Raw genomic sequence first — 22354 nt, forward strand, 5'->3', positions numbered from 1 at the left:
CTGGATCAATCAACATCCTTTGACTCCTTTTCATCATGCTTTCACAAAGCCATAAGCATGACTCATTCTAATCCCTGAGTTTCTACTTGAAAGCACCTTGTTTCAATCATTTTAAGGACCAACACTCCCTGGCCTCCTACTGGACAACATTAACTACTAGGTCACCCTACTATGCACCTGTGATGATCACCAACAGGTTTCTCAGTGTTGGGGGTGCGTTAATTATAGAAATTCAGGGAAAAGAGAGAGAATCCCGAAGCCTCTCTTCTAGAAGCTTCCAGGATCTGTTGTAACCATTTACATCACATAAAATTCTCGAATCCTATCCTATCCTACCTTGGAGTTTTCATCCCTTATCCCTTGAGCTCATCCTCCCATCAATAGTGGATCTCAATCCCATATTGGTAAAAGGATAATAATTCATGAACTACCTCCTTCACCTATATATTTACTTCCATCCATAGGCAAGGGATTGCCTTTTGGAGAGTGATTATACCCTTATGTTGCTGATGTGAGAGATATATTTCCATGCATTAGGGTGATTAGAGGTGCACTTTGTGACAAGGAAAGGATAAGTCAACTTTGAGGATATCTTTTACAGGATCAACACCTATTTTTGGTTGTAACTCACTCCATTTCTATTAATACAAAGAGTTCCCTTTTTTCCTATATATGATGTTATGATTTCATATATTTCAATAACATGTTGATCTATTGAATAAAGTGATTAGATGATACTATGTAGATTTGATGGATCATTGGCTTGTGTTACTTGACTATACAGGTTCTAATAATAGTAATCCGAGATAGGATTGGAGCATTCAAGCCAACGAAGGAGTGAAGCATATAATATATTCTAGGTAGTCTTCATCCCATTATCTATTTATTTTAAGAAAAATATTAGTCCCTTTGCCTTTCAGTTGTTTTAGGTTAGTCCACCAGGCCTAGGGTAGATACTTTTGTTCGTAGTGGTAGATTCTGCATAACAATTTGGCAACCATACTGGGGATCAGGCTATTCCCTTGGTGGTTTCTTTTTCTATTGTTCTTGTCTGAGCTCTTCTCTGGAACTTTACTATCTTATTTAGTCAAGAACATACCTAGGAATACCTTTCATTGAATCTCAATTGCAATCCTTGTGACATAACTTTGCATCCCTAGACCAACGCACCCTATAGTCTTCTCACAAAGCGTTGCACACCAGCTGAGCCTTCTATGTTCTTGCATTTCATAGCACTAGTGCCTCCTTTTCACCTATGTTGGCCCCTATTCATGCATAAGTTTGTTTTTTCCTTTATTTTCTCTGTGATCAACCTTGTTTCAACTGCTCTTCCTTAAGTCTCTGAGTGTCTTATGGTCCCTCTGAAGCCTCCATTTGGTTTTCTTTTATTTTAATACCTTTGGTAATGATTTGTTTAAAGATTTTACTTTTCTCTTATCATTAGGTTGTTTTCAAATTGATTTTCTTTGATCATTGAGTTCTTACATGAATTGGTGTTTTAGTCATCATTTTGAAAAGTTTTCTTTTATCAGTGATTAGGCATGCATCTTAGTTTTATCTCATTTTGAAAATTAAGAGGAAATTGAAAAGAAAAATCTCTTTGCATTGCATCTAGGGTTTTTTGTGTGAAATTGGAATTCCCTAGTGTGAAATTGCGTGTTTTTGCTTTCTTTTTTGCAAAAAAAATTCCCTGTCAATTGCCAGTTGTAGGGGGATAAATTATGTATGAGTTTTAATCGCCTTTGAGTATCATCTCTTTTGATTTTTGAAAATTTCACCCAATTTAAGTTTGAGTCCTTTATTCATGAAATATCATAGTACATTTGATTTCATTGGAATACTGCTGTATTTTTTTTGAAGAATTCCCTTGCATAGATCACATTTTCATAGTTAGAATTCTTGTTTTCACAGTAAGAAAGGAAATTGTGCATAGACTACATTTTCATTGTTTTCAAGGAAATCATGCATAGATTACATTGCATGGTTTGGCATCTTTTAATGCTTAGAATTGAATTAGAATAGTGAAATTGAAAGATCTAGTTAGGAAGCTCTTGTTTGTTTCATATTTGATTGTTGCATCATTGTTTAAACCTCTTCTCTACACTAGATAGCTTTCATCGAAAACAAAAATAGTTATTTTTTTCATATTAGTTGTATCATAGGTGTGTTCAGGTGACATCGAATTTTGAGCCTTAAAAATGAAACATAATTCAAGATAAACTCTAAAATTCACTTAATTAACCTAAGGAGCATTTGAAACTTAACGACACACATATAGGTCTAGGCTAAAGATGTTCTCTGATGTTGTTAAACGTAGGAGTTGTAGTTGTTTTCCAATTTTGTATCCTGAGGGTGATATCCCATTCCATGTACGTGAGTGTATAGGATCATTCTCCATGTACCTTCGGGCATATTGGACAGCACTCCAGGCACATAAAGTATATGGGAAAACTCTCATCAAACGGTTACACATTAGAGAACACTGCTATGCACTGCACTTCCATGTACCATCGAGTATATTTTGGAAGTCCCCTATAGGTTTCTATCCTCACCATAGGTAATCGAGTTGGTTGTCTTGTACACCGTGACACACCGAACACAACATTCACAGAGATTCCTTGCACGTACGTTAAGTCCTTGGTTCACCAAGGTGTATATTGTAGTTCATGATTGTTAGGTAAAACTTTTGCCTAGGTTACCCTTTTGTTTTATTTTGTGTTGTCATTTTCTAGAATCAATTAATTGATCGTGAAATAACATCCTTATCGTGGAACAACTCCTTAGTATATCTTAGGTTGAAACTTATGGCAACAATTCTCGAGTCCACCAGTCAAGAAAACCCCTTTGATAGGAGTCCTGGTCCTTTTCCTTCTTTTGGAAATATTGGTGCTCCTTATATGGAAATGTTGTCCCTTCTCGAATATACCATTGGTTTTCCAGTTTGGTTGTTTTCAACCCCTATGGTTCTGAATGTCCAAATTTCTTCTGAACCATGCTCTCCTCCACCTAAACAATATCAACCTCAAGTTGATCCTAAATTTGACCCTTTTCCTTCTTCACCTGTTGTTTCTTCATCCCTTTCTTCCTCCTCACCTAGTGAAAGTATTGATTCTAGTAACCAGGAAGCTAAGAAGAAGAAGAAGAAGAAGCAAAATAAGCAGGGGGAAACCAAGAAACCATTGCTACTGATGCAACTAGTATGGGAAAATCTTCCAATCAACCCCACAAAGTTAAATTCCCTTGCAAGCTATGTAAGGGTGATCACCTTCTTAGAGATTTTTCTTGTATCCTCAATGTGTTAGAAGTGTGGTATATAGGCTCACATCAACCTTTGTCATAAGCTTTTGGAGATCATGTTGGTGATAAATCCTCAACTAGTGATAGTAAGGTCCATGGGAAAAAGAGTAAAGCCAAATATCCCTGTAAGTTATGTGAAGGAAATCATCCTATTCACCTTTTTCCTTATATGGATGAAGCCTCAAAAGATTTGGAAAACCTTACAACTTCTCATCCTTGTCTTCCGGCTAGATATAAAAATATTTCTCTCAATCCTCCACCAATTGATGAAATGATTGATCATAATCCATCTCCAATCAATCCCACTCTCTCTAAACATGACTCCCATAAGCCTGTTCCTAACCAACCATTGGTTGAGAAAATGGTTGAATTGATTCCACCTTCAGTCGATCGTACTTTTCGCATAGAGAGTGAACTTCATACCGCTTAGGTTCTTCTTGTTTCTTTAGGTTCTGAACTAGAGGATAGTTATATCGTTTCCACGAGAAAGGGGGGAAATCCTCTCATTCCCACAACACTAGAGAGTGGAGGAATTATGTATGAGTGTTAATCGCCTTTGAGTGTCATCTCTTTTGATTTTTGAAATTTTCACCTAATTTTAGTTTGAGTCCTTTGTTCATGAAATCTCACATTACATTTGATTTCATTGGAATCCTCTTATGTTTGTTTTGAATAATTCTCTTGCATAGATCACATTTGCATAGTTAAAATTCTCATTTTCATAGTAAGAAACGAAATTGTGTATAGATTACATTTGCATAGTTTTCAAGGGAATCGTGCATAGATTACATTGCATGGTTTTACATATTTTAATGCTTTGAATTGAATTGGAATATTGAAATTGAAAGATCTAGTTAGGAAGCTCTTGTTTGCTGCATATTTGATTATTGCATCATTGTTTGCACCTCTTCCCTACACTAGATAGCTTTCATCGAAAATCAAAAGAATTCTTTTTGTCATATTAGTTGCATCATAGGTGTATTCAGGTGACATCAAATTTTTAGCCTTAAAAACTAAAACATAATTCAAGATAAACTCTAAAATTCACTTAATTAACCTAAGGAGCCTTTGAAACTTAATGACACACATAAAGGTCTAGGCTAAAGATGTGTTCCAACATCGTTAAACGTAGGAGTTGTTGTTGTTTTCCATCATTGTATCTTGCGGGTGATATCCCATTCCATCTACATGAGTGTATATGATCATTCTCCATGTACCTTCGGGTATATTGGATGGCACTCCATGCACGTAAAGTATACAGGAACGCTCTCATCGAACGATTATGCATTAGATAACACTACTAGGGACTGCACTTCCACGTACTGTCGAGTATATTTTGAAAGTCCCTTATAGGTTGTTATCCTCACCATAGGTAACAATGTCGGACGCTTTGTACACTGTGATACACTAAACACAATATTCATGGAGATTGCATGCATGTACATTAAGTCCTTGGTTCGCCAAGGTGTATATTGCAGTTCACGGTTGCTTGGTAAACCTTTTGCCTAGTTTACCCCTTTGTTTTATTTTGTGTTGTTAATTTCTAAAATCAATTAATTGACTACGAAACAACATCATGGTATTCCAAGGTGTTAGAAGTGTGGTCTATAGGCTCACATCAGCCTTTGTCATCAGCTTTTGGAGATCATGTTGGTGATAAACCCTAAACTAATGATAGTAAGGTCCATGGGAAAAAGGGTAAAGTCAAATTTCCTTGTAATTTATGTGAAGGGAATCATCCTATCCACCTTTGTCCTTATATGGATGAATCCTCAAAAGTGTTGGAAAACCTTACAGCTTCTCAGCCTTGTTTTCCAGCTACATATTGAAAGGTTTCTCCCAATCCTCCACTAGTTCATGAAATGATTGATCAAAATCCATCTCCAATCAATCCCAGTCTCTTTGAACGTGAATCCCATGAGTCCATTCCCAACCAACCATTGGTTGAGAAAATGGCTAAATCGATTCCACCTTTAGTCAACCGTACTTTTATTGTAGATAGTGAACTTCATACCGCTCACGTTCTTCTCGTTTCTTAAGGTTGCAATGAAATAGGGGATAGTTCTCTCATTCCCACGGGAGAGGGGGGAAATCCTATCGTTCCCGCAACACTGGATAGCATTTCTCCCATTCCCATAGCACAAGGAGGAATTTCTCCCATTCCCATAGCACAAGGGAGCAGTTCTCGCGTTCCCGTGACACCCACTCCAAGTAGCATGGTCACTTCCTTTGATTGGAGTCAACTGACAGGATATCACCTCCCTCCTTATTTTCCCTTCCAAATCATAGTACGAGATTATAATGTGGTTTTACCTAGTATAATTATAGATGAAGGTGCCTCTTTTAGTATTTTTTCCTCAACTACTTGACAATCTTTAGGTTCTCTGCAACTTGTGCCCGTTACCTAGAATATTTTGGCTTTTAACATAAGAATAAGTCAATCATTAAGGATCCTTCCTCAATTACCTATTACTTTGGGAGGAAATCCTATATATATCGATGTGATGGTAGTCCACGACCCTTTGGATTTTAATTTTATCCTTGGGCATGACTATGTTTATGTCATGGGAGCTCTTGTCTCTTCACTCTTTCGTGTGATGTGTTTCCCACATGAAGGAAGAATTGTTACCATTGACCATCTTTCGTTCGTTGGTCCTAATCTAACTCCCAATCAACCAACATCCGTAAATGGTCCTTATATGCAAGTGGTATCTCTGCCGCCACATATTTATTATGTGGCCACTTGATCCATGCCCCACAATACCCATGATCTAGTACGTGATGTAGTGCATCATTCATTGGAGGCATTGGAGTCTAATCTTTCCATTGGATCCTTTGATCCCTTCTAGAGCATTGTTCTCCCATCTGATGAGAAACTCTTGTAATCCATGGCCTCTTGGAGGTCATGATCAAGGTTCTTGGAGGAGATTTCCTTTTCTTGTGTCAAGCTCCTTAAAAAAAGAAATAAGGTTCAGGAGTAGAGTTCCTCTTCTTGTGTCAAGATCCTTAAAAAATGAAACAAGGTGTCGAAGAAAATTTCATTTTCTTGTGTCAATCTCATTAAAAAATAAAACAAGGTTCCTTGAACATAGTTCTTTTCTTGTGTCAAGCTCATTTAAAAATGAAACATATCCCATTCCAATTCGAGTCTTTGATTAGATCTCGTAAATTCCTAGTCGAGTCTTTCACTTAATCTCGTAAATGAACCTTCATTCCATCCACCTATTAGTCACTAGTAGTCTACTTAGGTACATGAAATGAAACTTGAGGAGCATGTACCTCGAATTGAGTCATTATTTTGGGGGCATGCAAACTAATCTCAAGTATAGTTTCCCATGTTTCAAGCTTGTGTAAGAAAGAAACCAATTTCAAACATAGTTTCCCATGTTTCAAGCTTGTATAAAAATGAAACCATTCCCACTTTATCTCTCATGATTTCCATTTTTATTAGTCTATTTCTGCTATATGATCCTTGGTTTTCTCATTCCATCTTCACCATCTTCTTGGCAAATCATACGCTTTCACTTGGTTGTTTTACCCTTTCTTGAGGAACTGCTACGATGAGTGGCCTTATTAGCCAACCCCATAACCTTTATATGTTTTGATTAGTTCCATCATGACCAAAACAAATTGCTACCATTTATGCCACTCGTTCCTCTAGGAGGAGTCCTCTTTAAGCTCTTTTCAGACTCCCAAAATATGAAAATATTATGGAGCACTTGTCTTTTCGAACTCATTAAAGTAAATGAAAATATGTCTACTCAGTATAAGTTTAAGTCTTTTCCAAACTGAGATATACTAACTACGACAAAGGAATACCTTAGTCGAACATGGCTAAGAGGTTCTCTTGGGTATTATTTTATTCCTTTTTGGAACTAAGGGACTATCTACGAAATGGAACATCTGGAGTTCTATTTTCCAACTCTTTTTCAAACTCTCTAAATATGAAATATATGTCGAGTTATAAGTTCACTGGACTCGTTAAAACATCAAACAATGATGGACTCATCATTCGTGACAAGACCGAACCACTACTTCTCTGGGTTCATTAAATATTCTCAGAGGGATTCAGTCGAAGGATGAACTTACAGATTAAGCATATGTTATCCACCTCAATATTACTAAAAAAAGAGGTACTGACCAATATGGTTTGGGAGATTGGGAAAACAGGGTACTCCATTTGTTAATGGTAGAGAGTTTCTCTTGAACACGACACTCTTCCGCCTCATCTCCATGGCTGTTGGGTTGGGAAATCTGCTTGTTTTTTATTTATCATACCATTTCAAAGCCTCTATTTTTGGTTTTGGGTCAATGTTGCCAACTTCGTTCAGTTTTGTCGCTATGTTCAAGATAAGTCATCCAGTTAATATCTGCTAAAATACTCTTAAGCCTTCATTCCACGTCTAGATTCCTTGATCCAGTTCCGTATCAACATCACTCTGATCATTCTGTCTGAAATCATCATACTCATTTCATGTTGTGATCGGGGATACATCAAGGCCCTCCTGTGATGGGTCGTTTCCTGTTAACATCAACTCATTATCTAGTAATTTGACTTAGAAACATAGCTTGCTGCCTTGGTTCTTGCATACATCCATGGCAAGTTCCCTCGCTCTCAGTGACAGGTTTACATCATTGGCCTTCAATCAAATGATTCTCTATGGTGTTCGACATCAACTCATGTATTCACACCATACGGATTGTACTGCAGTACCTTGAGAGTCATTAACATCATTGGTGGTTTCTCTCGTATCTGTTAACGACTTACATCATTGGCTAGTAATCAAATGTTGTCTACCATGTTCAAGCTCAGCTCATTGATTCACATGGTTAGACTCGTACATTGGTTGGTCATGTGAACGAGATAGAAGACCCTGAATCTAGTTTCATCCATCCAAGCTATGATTTTATGAGTAATACAAGATCATAATGTATGACGGCTATAATCATAGAGATAATTATCCAATCATGATTCCACCATCAACGATCTATGAATGTGTTTTTTGATCATTGTACATGTAATGTTAGCTTATGTGCTGAGTATGGCTATACCTCCCTCAACAAAGATGCCAATATGTAAATGTATTGTAACAGATGATGACCTTGTCGTTTTTTCTGATCTTGACTTGTCACAAGGTAAGGCACTTTATTCATCAGTTGTCATTTTGACTTTGCGCTTTAGGGTGCAATCTGTTATAGGTCATTTTGTCACATATGGTAAATAGGTCTTCAACTAGATCAATCAACATCCTTTGACCTCCTTTTCATCATCCTTGCATAAATCCCTAAGCATGACTCATTTTAATCCCTGAGTTTATGCCTAAAAGCACCTTGTTTTAGTCATTTTAAGGACCAACACTCCCTGGCCTCCTACTGGACAACATTGACTACTAGGCTGCCCTACTCTCCACCTGTGCTGATTACCAAGAGGTTCCTCAGTGTTAGGGGTGCGTTGATTCTAGAAATTCAGGAAAAAGAGAGAGAATATTGAAGCCTCTTCTTCCAAAAGCTTCCAGGATCTGTTGTAACCATTTACCTCAGATAAAAGTCTCAAATCCTATCCTATCCTACCTTGGAGTTTTCATCCCTTACCCCTTGATCTCATCCTCCCATCAAGAGTGGATCTCAAGCCCATATTGGTAAAATGATAATTCATGAACTACCTCCTTCACATGTATATTTACTGTCATCCATAGGCAAGGGGTTGGCTTTTGGAGAGTCATTTTACCCTTATCTTGCTGATGTGAGAGATATATTTCCATGCATTATGGTGATTAGAAGTGCACTTTGTGACAAGGAAAGGACAAGTCAACTTGGAGGAACTCTTTTATAGGATCAACACCTATTTTTTGTTGTAACTCACTCCATTTCTATTAATACAAAGAGTTCTTTGCTTTCCTATATATGATGTTATGGTTTCATATATTTGAATACCATGTTGATCTATTGAATAAAGTGATTAGATGATGCTACATAGATTTTGTGGATTGTTGGCTTGTGTTATTTGACTGTGCAGGTTCTAAAAATAACGCTTAGAGCTAGGATTGGAGCATTCAAGCCAAGGAGCGAAGCATACAATAGATTCTAGGTAGACTTCATCCTGTTATCTATTTACTTTAAGGAAAACATTATTCCATTTGTCTTTATGATGTTCTAAGTCAGTCCACCAGGCCTAGGGAAGATACTTTTGTCCGCAATTATAGATTCTGCATAACAGTACAACCTCAAAAACCTCTGTTAAATAAATAGTTTTTTTTATAAAGGATGAGATAATTAAAATCACAAATAAATAAATTTGATAATTAAATGAGTTTCTTAGCCCATAGTGATAAATTTGGCCCATCACAGTTTTGATTTGGCCTCTGATCTCTTTTGTCTGTCGTTGAATCAGAATTAAAGAACTGAGTTTCCTGTTTAATTTCATTTGAATTTTCCTTATTTCTTCGATGAGATTGGTCATCAAAAAAATTGCTTCTTCATTGAGAAATTTCTTAAGAGCATTTGTGGACTGCTCTGAGGTTGGTGTCTTCCCCTTTTCACCCTATTGATCAAATAATTGGAATTTGTACTTTGTTTCCACCATCCTTAATTATAAACATTCAAAGATTTGAATTTCATGAAACATTCTATATCAATAAAAAAATCCATTTTTTACATAAGAGTGGAATTTTAGCGAGTTAAATACTTGTTCATAAATATTATGATATCTTGAAAGTTCATTATGACACATTAAAAAAAAAATCAAGCAATTCATCCACAATTAATCACCATTATATGAATAAGAAAACCATTATTGGCATATGTCTAAATTTATATAAAATAGCAATCTGTGAATCTCGATCAATTTGCGACAAATGAAACCCCTCACAAATAGCGATGTGAATTTAAAAAGCTAAATTAACAACTATTATATATGTGTCATATGGGTGAGAAGTAGGATTAGCATGTTTATTCTTAGCAATTTTAAGTTTGTATAATTTTGCAACTTTAAGCAATTGAACAACAACTCCTATTTGAATGTGTTAATTTTGTGGTTTCCTTCACTCCATCTTTCACTTTTAAATTAATTAACAATAATAATTGTGATTTTAAATTTAAATATTATTTACTATTTTATAATTTTTAAATAAAATATACATTTTCAATATTTCATATATATATAAAAAATAAAATTAGAGAATGTCTACCATTTTAAGATCAGATCAGAAAGAATCGACCGCATCGCTACATTAATCAAACAATATAAAAAACGATCTACTAAAAACCCGACTGTATAAACCCGCTTTGGGGCAGGTGAGAGGTATTCACCCGTAAGTGTATATTGTCGATAACCCTCATCAAGAAGTTGATAGCTGCCCCATGTGCATTTCAAATAAAATTGCACATTATGAGACTTTTCAGAATGAAAGCTACACTTTTGTGCCATGTAATATTCCAACTGCTTATATGAACTCAATATAACATATATAGATTTTTCTTCTGAAAAAAGAAAGCTACACTTTTGTGCATTTACGAAAACAAGAAATCCGAACCCACATGAGTTTGAATAAAGCTCTTTTTATTTATTATTTTCTAAAATGTGGAAGATTATGCGTTCACATCATTTATGTAAATTTATGGTATAACTTGAATAGGTTTAATTTTAAATTTATAACATAGTTTTAGTAAATTTAGTTATTAAAAATTTATCTTTTTAATAAAAATTAAATTTTGAATTAAAGAGATTAAAATATTATTAAATATCTTCAAAAACCTTGAGCGTAATGCTGAGGGGAACTTTCTAAAAGAAAAAACAAATATACATATCATTTAGTGGGTTTGTTGTTTTTATTTATTTATGTAAGTTTGAATCTCACGTTTTATTTGTAATGTAATTATTTATTATGATATATTTATTTGTAATGTTGGTTTTTTACTTACCTAGGTTTGAATCTCATATTATGATATATTTATATGTAACCTTAACTCTTTCAAACAACACACAAAAATTATTGGTGTACGACACACGAATGTTATTGGTTTACATAGTTATTACCCTGACTCTGCCAAGGTTGTTACTGAATATAGCGGACATAGCTAGTACATTGACTTCTCGGACCAAAAGGCAAATGTTGTTGGTTGGCATAGGTGAAGGATGTCTATTGCAAATTTTCCAAATAAACATGGGCGTGGTCAAATTTTGGACGTTACTTATATCCGTCAAATTCCCGCGCCTTTGTTAATCGAATTCCCGAATATTCGGGAAATCTGTATTCGAATTAAGCTCACTGGGTGGGGGCACATGATCAAAAGAAGATTCGATGACGGACGGATTCCAATAGAAGTGTATTTAACAAAATTATATAAAACCAAATCCTGCGGTGCTTTTTCAGTGCAGTTAACGTGTTGCTGGAGGAAAGGGTGAGGGAGATGGAAAGTTGGACTGGTACATCAGTTATCAAATCTGGAAGAGCACGGCAATGGGGCGGCGGAGCTTGATTACATGTACATAAACAGCGGAATATTTGGTGACCTGTACTTCAATCCCGTTCTTCCTTTTTTATTTCTTTACATGGTTACATTGATTCCTGATGGTCCGTGTACGCTATTTAGCCATAGCCTCGCCAATGCACTGAATTTCCAAATCTTGAAAATATGGTCCGAGTCTGGATCATTGATTAGCATATGATGTCTGTGTAGAATAGATTAGAATTTTCGTGAGTACTAGTGTTGGCACGGTTGCACTGTGGGTTCTCCATTGTCCCTTAATCGCCATGACAATCGTCCATGGCAGAGTTTGGTGCTCCACTATCCAGATGGGGCAAAGTATTAAGCTATTCTACATAATTATAGTTATCTTAATCCTCATTACTATTCATGCACATATTTGCCACGCACATCACACTTGCCACGCCAACGTTACCTCCATAACAGGCAGTAAGTTTGAGACCAATCTGAATGCAGTCTTGGATAATCTTGTTCGACACACCAACCACACTGGGTTTAACACTTCTGTTTATGGCCAAAGTCCCGACCAAGTATATGGCCTCCTCCAATGCAGGGGAGACACAACAATCGAACAATGCTACACATGTTTGCAACAAGCAAATACTACCCTTCGACAAGACTGTAGGAATTCCACCGACGGTTTAATTTGGCTTGATTACTGCTTCTTGCGTTATGAAAACTACAGTTTCATCGGACAACTGGATACTGTCGATGCATGGTATCTTTACAAATTAAATAATGTTTCCAGCCCTGATGTCTTTATGACGGCTCTGGGAACCTATTCACCAATTTATCGGCTTAGGCAGCATCTAGCTCTCACTTATATGCTTCCGGAAATGTTACAGATTCTTGGTGTACATGCACTTAGACTAGCTGTGTTGGTGTACATGCATCTAGATTAGCTCCAGTTAACTTATTGCTTGCATGTGGCACATGTACACATTAACATAAGATAAAGCACACTTAGCTTTAGTTAGCTTTAGTTATTGCATGTACAACTAAGCTTAACTTAGTTGCTTTTATGTATTTATTCTAAAACTAATATTGTAGAATCAATTTTCATTCTTTTCTCAATTCTTGCTCGCTTCCTTCCTTCTCTTGCAAGCTTGTTTATTGTTTTGCAGATCTAGATCTGTGTATCTCAAAAATCTTACATGGTATCAGAGCACAAGGATTTGTAATCAGTGCACAAGCAATTGTATTTGCAGGTTCAGAAGATTGAAGCAACAACAAAGAATGGAGTCTAAATTGGAGTTTCCACAATCGGCAATTCTCACTCCATATAATTATTTCGAATGGAAGCCAAAGATTCAATTTCATCTTAGAAGGAGAGGCTTATTTCAAATAACCATGGAAACAAAAGTTGAACCAACATCGGCAATGGAGAAAACAAGATATTTCAATCGCATGAATGAGGCCTTCGGCATCCTATGTTTATCTATTTCTCTAGAAATGCTATTTCATGTTGAATCATGTTCAACTCCAAATGAAGTATGGAAAATTTTGGAAGGATTGTTTGGAAAACAGGATGAAATGCAAGGTCACATTCTTGAAAATGAGTTAAACTCATTAGATCCGAGAAACTTTGAGAACATTCAAGATTTTTTCACAAGGTATAAAGCCTTGTTGGTTCAGCTGAAAGGATGCGGGATCGACAAATCCAAACAAGAAAATCAGTTGATTCTTTCCATTTTATCAAAACTTGGTCCAGAGTATGCAGTATTCGTCTCTACATTCCACACAGTCAGATCTGCAACTGGTTCAGCTTGGAAGATGCCCTCACTGGATTCTTTTATTCAGTGTTTGATGCATGAGCAAGATAAGCTCATCAAAATGGGCACACTTAAAAATTCCAAAGCGCATGCACTTACTGTGCATGCAAAAGGAAAGGCAAATTCCAAAGACCATCAGAAAGGAAAAGGGAAGAAGGATCCTGATCCAAGAAAGGGAGGACATCCCAAACCCCCTGATGGATCATCTGGCTCAAAGGAAAGGAAATGAACGAAAGGGCAATCAATGTGCAATTATTGCCACCGTGGTTTTCATCCTGAATCTGCATGCATGAAGAAGACAATAGATCTTATGGCGCAGACACTCCAACAACACAATCTTGGAGACCACATTCCTGAGAATGCTAAGAAGAAGTCTGGAGAAAAAGCACCAGATCCAAGAGGTAACGGGCATGCTTTGATTGCTCTTCATTCTGCACCACGAGAATGGATCATCGATTCAAGAGCTTCACATCATATGGCTTCTTCAAATGAATCCTTTTCTTCTCTACATGCATACTCAGGTCCTCCCATTCTCATGGGGGATAATTCTGCAGTTGCAGCAACTGGACAAGGAAGAGTGCAATTCGAAGATGGAAGTTTTGAAAATGTCTTGCATATTCCAAGGCTTTCTGTGAATCTTCTCTTAGTGTATCAGATGACACACACAGGCAGTGGAAGGAAAGTGGAATTTACCCCAGATTTCGTGAGCATTTATGACATGCAAACCAATTTGAAGATTGCATCTGGCAAGGTAAATGATCAATCTCGTCTGTATACATTTTCTGATTTTGTTCCTCAACCAGATTCTATTTTGCTACTTACGCATGCAAATGAAGAAAGTAGGATCTGGCACGAGAGGTTTGGGCACTTGAATTTCAGATATATGCAACAGCTTAGTAAGCAAGGGATGGTCAAAGGATTGCCAACCATTGAATTTTCAGATGCTGTTTGTAATGGATGTGCTCTTGGAAAACATCCACAAGAAAAATTCGAGAAGGGGCATGCATGGAGAGCCTCTTCACCTTTGGAACTTGTACACAGTGATCTCATGGGTCCATTTCCGGTGCTTTCAATGAGCAAAGCAAGATATGTGTTGTCATTTATAGATGATTACACGAGATTCACTTGGGTTTACTTCTTGAAACTCAAGTCTGAAGTTTTTCAACATCTAAAGATTTTCAAAGCGCATGCGGAAAATCAGTCTGGAAAACGCATCAAAATACTCCGCACAGATAATGGGACGGAATATGTCAACAAAGATATCAAGAATATTTGTGATGAAGCAGGCATATAGTTGCAGCATACAATTCCTTACACTCCACAGCAAAATGGCGTGGCTGAAAGGAAAAATCGATCTTTGAAAGAGATGGATAATTGCATGTTGCATGCAAGATCTCTTCCATCGAAATTGTGGGCCGAAGCTATTAATTGTGCCTCATACATCCAGAACAGATCTCCTCATAAATCTGTTACTGGAAAAACACCTTTTGAGGCTTGGACTGGCATGCAACCTGAAGTTAGTCATTTCTGCATTTTTGGATCTCGAGCATGGGCCCGCATTCCTCTAGAGAAGAGAAAGGCTTTGGAGCCTCAAAGAAAAGCATGTATGTTTGTTGGATATTCTGATGAAGTCAAAGGGTACAGATTGCTTGATATCCACACTGAAGAGCTCTTTATTGAAAGGAGTGTAAAGTTTGATGAAGATATTTCGCATGCACCAGTAGATGAACTTGTTACCAAATTTTCATCACCACTCATTGATGAGTATGCAGATGAAACTTCAGACCAGCATTCTAATGAAGATGAGTCTTTTCCTGTGACCCCTGTTAGACCACGAGTTGTTGAACATCGAGATCATACTTCTGCATGTAGTTCGGAAGATACTCGACCACTTTCAACACAAAAATGGCGCAACATGAGTGATATCCTTGATGATCCTGCCTCTATCCCTCTGTTTGAGGAAGATCCACAAGCACTCTTAGCTATGGAGCCATCCATGCCCATGCATGCTTATATGATGCATGGATCTGATCCACAAACTTATGTAGAAGCAAATGGGCATCCTGAATGGGAAGCCGCCATGGATGAGGAATATAACTCTCTCATTGAGAACCAGACTTGGGATTTGGTTCTGCTACCTTCAAATCGCCAACTTGTGAGATGCAAGTGGGTTTACCGGACCAAGAAAGCATCAAATGGCCAAGTTAGTCGATATAAGGCACGATTGGTAGCAAAAGGTTTTCAGCAAGTACATGGTGTTGACTATGATGAGACTTTTGCTCCAGTGGCAAAAATGGATTCCATTCGGCTAGCTCTCTCCATTGCAGCAGCAAGAGGATGGGAGGTGCATCATATGGATGTGAAGAATGCCTTTCTTCATGGTGATCTCGAGGAGGAAATCTACATGGAGCAGCCACCGGGATACATGCAGAATTCATCTCTGGTATGCAAACTAAAGAAGTCTCTCTATGGCCTCAAGCAGGCACCTAGAGCATGGTATGCAAAGATGGATTCTTATTTGTTATCTCAAAATTTTGTACGCTGCAAATCTGATTCCAATGTTTATTTTCTGAAGAAAATTGACTCCTTGTTGATCATAGTACTCTACGTAGATGATCTTTTGATAACGGGTAGTTCAGCTTCTGTCATTACTAACATCAAAACTGCATTGCATAAGCGGTTTTCTATGACAGACATGGGCTTGCTAAATTTCTTCCTTGGACTAGAGATCCATCAGCGTGATTTTGGCATTACCATTTCTCAACCAAAATATGCCAGAGATCTTTTGGCACGATTTCACATGAGTGACTGCAAGCCAGCAACCACACCTTTCTTATCAGGGATAAAGCTTGAGAATGGCAAAGACACACCATTGGTTGATTGCACATTGTATCGCCAGCTTGTGGGAAGTCTTCTTTATCTCACTCACTCCCGTCCTGATCTCTCCTATGCTATCGGAGCAGTTTCCAGATACATGCAGGAGCCACATGAGTTACACTGGAATGCTGCAAAGCGCATCCTTCGATATGTCCAGGGGAAAATCACCTATGGGTTCATTATGCAGCCAATTGTTCTTTGAATCTCATCGGGTTCACAGATTCAAACTGGGCTGGCGACACCATTGATCGCAAGTCTACTTCCGGTTATGTACTTAGTTTGGGATCCGACCCAATTTGTTGGTCAAGTAAGAAGCAGGCTGCCATTGCTTTATCATCAGCAGAGGCCGAGTATAGAGGAGTAGTCAATGCCACTATTCAAGCAATTTGGCTACAACATTTCCTATCTTAGCTTGGGATTAGTGTCCATCATCCAACTGTCATCTGGTGCGATAATCAAAGTACGCTAAAGTTTTGCAGAGATCCAGTGCAGCGGCAGCGTACCAAACACATCGAAATCCACATGCACTTCATTAGAGAACTCATTCATGATGGGATCATCGATCTTCAGTACTGTTCTAGTTCCGAGCAGATTGCTGACATCTTCACCAAGACTTTCACTGAGCAGAAGTTTCGATTCCTGCGAGATCGTCTCGGGGTGAAGGACACGACTGCCTAGCAGTTGTCTTTTCTCTACTTTTGCATTATATTTTGAGGGGGGGTTTTCTTCCCACTGGGTTTTCCCTCTTTCCTCCTTTTTATGCATTGTATATGGGTACCTAAAATGGCCGTGTTGCCGGGACTCATTCATTTTTCATCACACTCACCTAAGTTATGCTTAAGGGGGGGTGTTGGTGTACATGCACTTAGACTAGCTATGTTGGTGTACATGCATCTAGATTAGCTCCAATTAACTTATTGCTTGCATGTGGCACATGTACACATTAACATAAGATAAAGTACACTTAGTTTTAGTTAGCTTTAGTTATTGCATGTACAATTAAGCTTAACTTAGTTGCTTTTATGTATTTATTCTAAAACTAATATTGTAGAATCAATTTTCATTCTTTTCTCAATTTTTGCTCGCTTCCTTCCTTCTCTTGCAAGCTTGTTTATTGTTTTGCAGATCTAGATCTGTGTATCTCAAAAATCTTACAGATTCCTTGTTTCGAAAGATTTACGGTCTGGTCCAGTGCGGGAGAGATATATCGAGTGACGACTGCACAACATGTCTCTCAAATACAATCAATTATATTTTCACAGTTTATACGGGAACGCAAGGGGCTAGGGGTCTGATTGGAAGCTGCATAGTCCATCATGAAATATATCCCTTCTTTAATTCTACTGCAGATACACCACCTGTTGAAGCGCTAGTTAATAAGCCGGTGGATATCACACCATCGAGGAACAGTACGCAGATCAACAAGTCTTCAAACAAATTACCCTTGATTTTAGGTGTTACTGGCGGTTTGCTTCTCGTGGTGTTTGTATGCTTGCTTGCAATTGGAAGAAGATTGAAGTCTGTCAAATTTTCAAGGCCAAACGAAGGTATGGCATAAATTATATTATTTTTGCTGGTGCGTGGGCTGGGTTGGGCTCTGATCATATGCATCTTGAAGGAACTTGTAGCGGTGTACATTATCAGATTTGGGTATATTTGACTTGGGTTTTGGTTTATTTTAGTTTGAAGTGGGTATTTTTATATTCATGGTAGATTTTGGAAATATTTTTGAATTTGACATTTATTCTGGAAGATGTTCATTCTTTAAGTTCAAGATCTCTACTCTCAGAACCCTGAAATTTTGAAATATTCCAAAAATCTACTATCGACAAAAATTGAGGCATAAGCTCAGACGACAGAAATTCAGGCATAAGGTCACGAGTATGAGCTAGTTAGACACCCTTTTCAATAAACTTTTAGATTTAGTACACAGTAACTTACAAAGACGCACACAGAGAGTTGATGGTCGCTTAGGTCTTTATTGGGGCTAACGCAAGATGCATCTCTCTTATCTGGCTTCAAAAAACATGATGTGATGGATCATCACAATGACACTACTATACGATAGCTAGGACAGTTTGCTCTGTTAAACTATATTGAAACCTACGAAATGATAACAGTAACCAAACTGTGCTTCATTGTTTAGGTGATCGACAAATTGAGGAAGACACATTAATCAGGCAAGATTGGAAAATTGTGTTTACCATGGAAGCATTGATAATTGCTACGGAAAATTTTCATGAAAATAACAAGCTTGGGGAAGGTGGATTTGGCGCTGTATACAAGGTACCATACCCTTAGAAAGCTTCTGCTAGTTTATAGAATCTTATATCATTAGTCGGCAGGCTGCTCTCTCCGCAACCTCGTCATAATCTTCATATTGATATTTTTTTCCAAATGTCTCAGGGAACTGCAGAAGATGGAAAAAAAAATAGCCGTAAGAAGCTCTCCTTAAGGTCTCTGCAAGGAAAGAGAGAATTTCTAAATGAAGTTCAGCTTGTGGCCAATATTCAACATCGAAACCTTGTGAACCTACTCGGCTGTTGTGCTGAGGGATCAGAAAGATTGCTTGTTTATGAGTATTTACCTAATAAGAACCTCGATAAAATCCTATTCGGTAAGTTATTTCAACTTACTTTGTATGTTGATAAAACGCGTTAAATTAGTTGGGTCATGATAATTAGTTATTGTCTTGCTTGCATCCAGGGATACAGATCCAAACAAACGCAACCAGCTTGATTGGCAGAAGCGCTATAACATTATAGTGGGAGTAGCTCGTGGTCTTCTCTATCTGCACCAGAATTCACAACTGCGGATTATTCATCGTGATATTAAAGCAAGCAATATTTTGTTAGACGAGGGACCGAATCCTAAGATAGCAGATTTCGGCCTAGCAAGGCTTTTTCGTGAAGATGAGAGTCACGTCAGCACAAGAGTTGCTGGAACTTAGTAAGATCTCAAAACAATAATCATCACTCTCACACACTGTCAAAAGCAATAGGGATGCATATGTTGTACTGTGCTGATTTGATTTCAAGAGGATCGAGAGTATTGTAATTTTACTCATGACTATTTTTCATTTGGGGATTTACCTTCTCGTTTATGTTTTAATTTTCTAAGGTCCAGGACTAGGCTTTCATTCACAAGTAATTTTCAGTTTGTTGTTCCTCAATTTTCCCTTTCTATATAATCACGACAATGTAATTTGTACATGCAGCGGGTATATGGCACCAGAGTATGCTATGCAGGGGCAATCATCTGTAAGAGCTGACGTTTATAGCTTTGGAGTTCTTCTCCTGGAACTTATCACGGGGAGAAAGAACGCGGATTACAGTTTGTCGCCTGAAATGCAGATGCTTTTAACATGGGTAAGATAGGGTATGTTATATAGATTGATACAGTTTGAGTGGGCTTAAAGATAGGAAGATGTTATGAATTATAAATTTGAATGATCTAATGATTAAAAATATATGTTTCTTCTTTAAAATTACATGGGTTTCTTCTTACCGATTCAAAATCAACAAAATATCTTAAAAAATACGTACTGATTCAAATCAACAAAATAAAATATGTATGCTTTCTTAAAAACTGTTTATCTAAACTCAACTATTTAAAACTGTTTATCTAAACTCAACTATTTAAAACTGTTTATCTAAACCTGAGTTTAGAGATTTCACTGTTAATCTATATTGATATGAATTTCTGCAGTCATTCACTATAAAATTAAATTGAGGCCGATCTTATGGATCTCTCCATCATGTATAAATTGAATATCAAAATGACGATTCGTTGTGATTATGCAGGCCTGGAGGTTATATAAACAAGGAAATATTGTGCAGATGATTGATCCATCGATAATTGAAAGATGCGATGAGGAGCAAGCGTTGAGATGCATTCATGTTGGTCTTTTGTGTACGCAAGCCGACCCCACACTTCGTCCACCAATGTCTGCAATATCTTTGATGCTTTCATCTCCTTCCGTGACCTTACCAAATCCCACAAAGCCTGCTTTTGTGGAGTCCAATCTTTCCAAAACTAGCGAATCCGCTACTTCTGGGTCTGTGCGACCACATCTTCTGTATCAGCCGTTTCATCTCAGTTTCGTATTGTGGTCCCTCTATCAAATGCCAATAATAGCATTACAGACTTATCACCCAGGTGAAACGCGTAATTTGTATTCCCAGTATTCGTCTGTTTACATATTGTAATTTGTATATTCCCATGATTCGCCTGTTCACGTATTTCTAAATACGACACATATTGTTCGTGGACCTATTATGGCTTTTGGCACATTCTATGGTAAAGATTTAAATTTGAATTCAAAGTTAGCCGAGTACCCAGATACATATATACAAATATATTGCTCGGTGTTGGGCCTTGTGTGAAGAAGCTTGGTTAAGTTTCGATGGAATATTTTTGGATATTTTAATTTGTTTAAAAATGGTTTTCCTTTTGCAATTTTTTTCGTGCGATTCGAAACTGAGTCTTTTGACAGGGGCTTTTTGAAAATGAGCTTGGGTAGGGACTTGGTGTAGCTTTAAGTTATTTTTAAGGATTGGTTTTATTTCAGAATATGTTTTTGGGAAGAATATTTTTAATAAATTAAATTTATTTTAGAATCTTAATTTTAAAGATGGTTAAATAAGATTAAATATGGTAAATATTTAGTATATGATGATGATGATGATGATGATGGTTAACCTCCGCTGAGACCAAACAATGGTCTATCGGACCTAAAGAAATAAATTATTTATTTTGATTTAAGATTTTATTTCTATGCTCAAAAAGCTTGGAGAGAAGCCTCCCGAGCTCATTATAATTTTGACATTGTAAAAGGCTAGGAAGGTCAGGTTTGTAACAAAGATTTTGAAACTGAGATTTAATGTGGTTATACACAGGGCATTCTAAGAGGAAGTGGTTTTCATCCTCGATGTTCCTATTCCCACATATATGGCAGATCCTTTCCATCCATGGTGTTTTAGGAACTGCCCAACGACCTGTTTCACTATGGAGCTCATGAGAATTCGTTCTAATCTTTGCTATATTAATTTTCTTCTTTGAGCTAGTTAAAATAGAGAGATACTTTTGATCTTCTAGGGTGGGGTTGATGACCTTCTTATAATAACTTAATTTTCATTTAGCCGCTAAATCTTTCTCACACCACATTTTTTCTTTGAACTTAGAGGTAACAATATCTTTAATGTTATTTATGTTTTGCAATGCATCATTTTCGTTGATCAGACTCCCAATAGTTTAACCAGGCCCTTGTGTCTTTATGCCACCCTCGATTGAGCCTTAGGTGGTTTTGGCTAGAGTTTAAAGCTAGCTTAGGAAGTCTATGATCGTCTATGTTACTGATTTGTGCTTGTACAACAGAAACCTAAGCATAGCTAGGCTCTCAATAGGGTAAAGACCTGCTTCTACAAGGAGAATAGGATAGGGTGTATTACTTTTAATTTTCAGGTTATAAGTTATAAAACGCTTCTGGATTTGCTCAATCTTTCTCCATGATTCTCTGGAGATGCTGCAACCCCAAACCTCACAGCCATATAAGATAACAGGAGTGACTAAAGTTTCAAAGAGGAACTTCTTTTTATCCCACATTACGAGGTTTGCTATTTTACAATTATTTTCAAGACCAAAATAAGCTTTCCACCCCCCATTAATCCTTTTCTCAATGCTATGGTCCCAGTGGAGCTTGTGATGAATATCAATCCCTAGGTACTTGTAAGAATACACTTCCTCCAAGTTATTATTGTCATACATAAAATTATTGTAAGTGTCCTTGGATTTGATAATCATAACTTTTGTTTTGTTAGTGTTAACAGTCATACCATGGTAGAGCAGAAATCCTTAAGAAGCTTGAGTTGCTTATTAAGATCAGATGGACACCTTGCCAAAAGAACAATATCGTCAGCATA

At 37.2% G+C, this 22354-nt stretch overlaps 1 protein-coding gene across 1 annotated transcript in view; it reads left to right on the forward strand.

Moving 5' to 3' along the window:
* The window catches only part of LOC149152062 (cysteine-rich receptor-like protein kinase 15), a 63370-nt gene that overhangs the window by 14596 nt on the left and 26420 nt on the right, over positions 1-22354 (forward strand). Inside the window, exons 3-8 of the mRNA XM_089443360.1 lie at positions 17591-17980; positions 18580-18719; positions 18840-19050; positions 19148-19382; positions 19651-19801; positions 20237-20536. Of these exons, the coding sequence (XP_089299486.1) occupies positions 17591-17980; positions 18580-18719; positions 18840-19050; positions 19148-19382; positions 19651-19801; positions 20237-20536 (1427 nt within the window). The remainder of the gene's footprint in view (positions 1-17590; positions 17981-18579; positions 18720-18839; positions 19051-19147; positions 19383-19650; positions 19802-20236; positions 20537-22354) is intronic.

The sequence above is a fragment of the Pinus tabuliformis genome, chromosome 9 (genome assembly GCF_031772625.1).
Source record: "Pinus tabuliformis cultivar Carrire ecotype Pingquan chromosome 9, CPIR1, whole genome shotgun sequence".
Taxonomy (NCBI): domain Eukaryota; kingdom Viridiplantae; phylum Streptophyta; class Pinopsida; order Pinales; family Pinaceae; genus Pinus; species Pinus tabuliformis.